The 3,286-nt window shown below is 37.7% G+C and overlaps 1 protein-coding gene across 1 annotated transcript in view; it reads right to left on the minus strand.

Annotated features, from left to right (window-relative positions):
• LOC106867348 (intraflagellar transport protein 88 homolog) overlaps nt 1-3,286 on the minus strand; it is a 100,442-nt gene that overhangs the window by 16,017 nt on the left and 81,139 nt on the right. Inside the window, exon 22 of the mRNA XM_014912200.2 lies at nt 674-780. Coding sequence (XP_014767686.1) covers nt 674-780 — 107 coding nt within the window. The remainder of the gene's footprint in view (nt 1-673; nt 781-3,286) is intronic.

The following is a 3,286-nucleotide window of genomic DNA, read 5'->3' on the forward strand; positions in this document are numbered from 1 at the left end:
TATATATATATATATATATATATATATATATATATATATATATGTATGTATGTATGTATGTATGTGAAGTGGTTGGCATTTTGAAGGGCATCCAGCAGTAAAAACCATACCAAAACCGATCTTGCCTGTGCTTGTGCCATGTAAAATGCACACAGTTCACTCTGCAGGGTGGTTGGGGTTAAGAAGGGCATCCAGCCATAAGAACCATGCCAAACCAGACACAGTAGCCTGGTGTAGTCTTCTATCTGGCCAGCTCCTGTCAAACCATCCAATCCATGGATGACTGACATTAAATGATGATGATGATATATATAGAGTTTCATTCAAACTCACTAATGTGAAGATGTGTATGGTCAACTGATTGGTTCAGGAATGCAATGCCTGTTTGTCTCACATGAATTGATGCAAGTGATGCTAAATGCTGCCTTATTAACAGTGCCCATCTCAACACATAAATACCATCTATTTCTTCTTTCTTTTTGTTAAAGGGCAGATTTTTCAGTTGTGTACAAACTGGTTTTAAATACACATGACCAGATAAAACTACGACAAGGAATAAACACACGAGAAAAAAGAAAGAAAGAAAAAAGGAAAGAAAGAAAGAAGAAAAGAAAGAAAGAAAAAAGGAAAGAAAGAAAGAAGAAAAGAAAGAAAGAAAGAATGCAGATATTACCTGGTCACGTATTTCCTTAGCCTTTTCTGCTTTCTTTAGCTTTGTTGCATATTCTTGCGCATCTGGTAGACCCAGGTCAGCACTGATTTTTGTCAGAAACTTTAAACCTGTAACAAAAAAGACGAAGAGAAAATATGACACATATTCTTTTATAGGTTTCAGCCTCTAAAACACACACACACATGTATATAGTTCATAAATGAGATCAAGCTATTCTCTGTATAGAATACACTTAGTAGTACTCAAGAGATTTAAACTTGAGCGGATATAGAAGCAAATGTAGCGATAAACAAATTAGACATCAATATATACAGTATATTAAATTCATGAAATACAAAATATGTGTATTTATGTATTACATATAAAAAGGTCTGACTTACACAGAATACAAATGAAATACAAAATTAAAGGGGTGGATGAAAAGTGTTACAAATCCAACAGCTGTTTCTGAGGGCTCGGTGGTCCATAATAATGCTTGTAGATTGATTCCATCATAAGATGACATGAGCCTCTGTCTTCTGGGAAGAGATTTGAGATGTTATAGGAGAGAAGTCCAAAGGCAGAATGCATACTATTTATTCCTCCACTCCTTTAATTCTCTATTTCATTTGTATTCATACACATTTTTTTGTATTTCATGTATTTAATATACTGTATATATTGAACTGTCTAATTTGCTTATGCCCATATATATGGTCTGACAGCCATGACTGAGTTCTGCTGCTTGTGTGACAAGGTGCTGAGTCCTGTTGCCAGACACAGGGTCTTCCAGCAGCCACCCTCTCCAGGCATTTGATGTAGGCCTCCATGTTGAGTCTGAGGCTGTGTAGAAAGATGAATGGAGGCTTAACATTGCCATTACTAATGATCACTCCAAACACCATGATGTTGACTGGATGTTTGATTTTTATCACTCTTGGTACACGTTTTGGGGACACGGCAAGCCAATGGTTGTTCTGTATGTTCACCATCTGTTTGTATTGGAACTTCCGACATGAATGCCAAGCAGTACAGCATGTCGTCCAAATTTCTGGCAGAGTGAATTGCATCATGATGCTGTTTTTCTCACAGATGGTACCCAACTGACCCTACTATACTGAGTAACCAACAAAATCAAAAACAATGTGCATACATGAAATTAAAAACAATTTACTCATTGCACCCTGTATACAGATATTTTGATGTATACAGGGTGTGTACAGGGTGCGATGGGTAAACTGTCGCTGTTTTATATTCTTAATTTCACACATACTCTTTACTCTTTAACTTGTTTCAGTCATTTGACTGTGGCCATGCTGGAGCACCACCTTTAGTTGAGCAAATCGACCCCAGGACTTATTCTTTGTAAGCCTAGTACTTATTTTATCAGTTCTCTTTTGCCGAACCGCTAACTTACAGGGACGTAAACACACCAGCATCAGTTGTCAAGTGATGTTGTGGGGACAAACACAGACACAAAAAAATATACACATATATACATACATATACATATACATATATACGACAGGCTTTTTTCAGTTTCCATCTACCAAATCCACTTACAAGGCTTTGGTTGGCCGGAGGCTATAGTGGAAGACACTTGCCCAAGGTGCCACGCAGTGGGACTGAACCCGGAACCATGTGGTTGGGAAGCAAGCTACTTACCACACATGCACAAAAAAAGAAAAATTAGGTTTTGAACCAGTATTTCCTTGGATGACACCATCACTTCATGAGCCTAACATAAACTCTAATCCAATTTTATACATATATATATATATCATGGAGGTAGTGACAGGTGACTGAGACCTTTGATGATATACTGTGCTTGTGTAGACTGCTCAACCCAAGTGCGACTGTAGTCAAGGCCGATGGCAGTGTCACATCAATGGCACCTATGCTGGTGGCACATAAAATGCATCCACTACACTCTTGGAATGGTTGGTGCTAGGAAGGGCATCCAGCTGTAGAAACCATGTCAAATCAGATTGGAACTTGGTGCAGCTCGGCTTACCAGTATTTAGTCAAACCATCCAACCCAGGCCAGTATGGAAAGCAGACGGAAAATGATGATGATCATGATGAATACGTATACATACGTATACATATATATATATATATATATATATATATATATATATATATATATATATATATATATATATATATATATATATACGTATTCCTCATGATCATCATCATGTGCTTCTTAAATGGCTTATAAACACCTTTCACACTGCAACTGTTTTCGTTCCAGCACACGATCTCAGATCAGGTCACTTGCTATGCAAGTACATCTCCATAATATATATATAGTATATATACATACATATATATGCACATATATATATATATGTATATGAACATATACATATATACCTATACATATATCATCATCATCATCATCATTATCGTTTAACGTCCGCTTTCCATGCTAGCATGGGTTGGACGATTTGACTGAGGACTGGTGCAACCGGATGGCTACACCAGGCTCCAATCTAATTTGGCAGAGTTTCTACAGCTGGATGCCCTTCCTAACGCCAACCACTCAGAGAGTGTAGTGGGTGCTTTTACGTGTCACCCGCACGAAAACGGCCACGCTCGAAATGGTGTCTTTTATGTGCCACCTGCACA

The sequence above is a fragment of the Octopus bimaculoides genome, chromosome 10 (genome assembly GCF_001194135.2).
Source record: "Octopus bimaculoides isolate UCB-OBI-ISO-001 chromosome 10, ASM119413v2, whole genome shotgun sequence".
In the NCBI taxonomy this organism is placed as follows: Eukaryota; Metazoa; Mollusca; class Cephalopoda; order Octopoda; family Octopodidae; genus Octopus; species Octopus bimaculoides.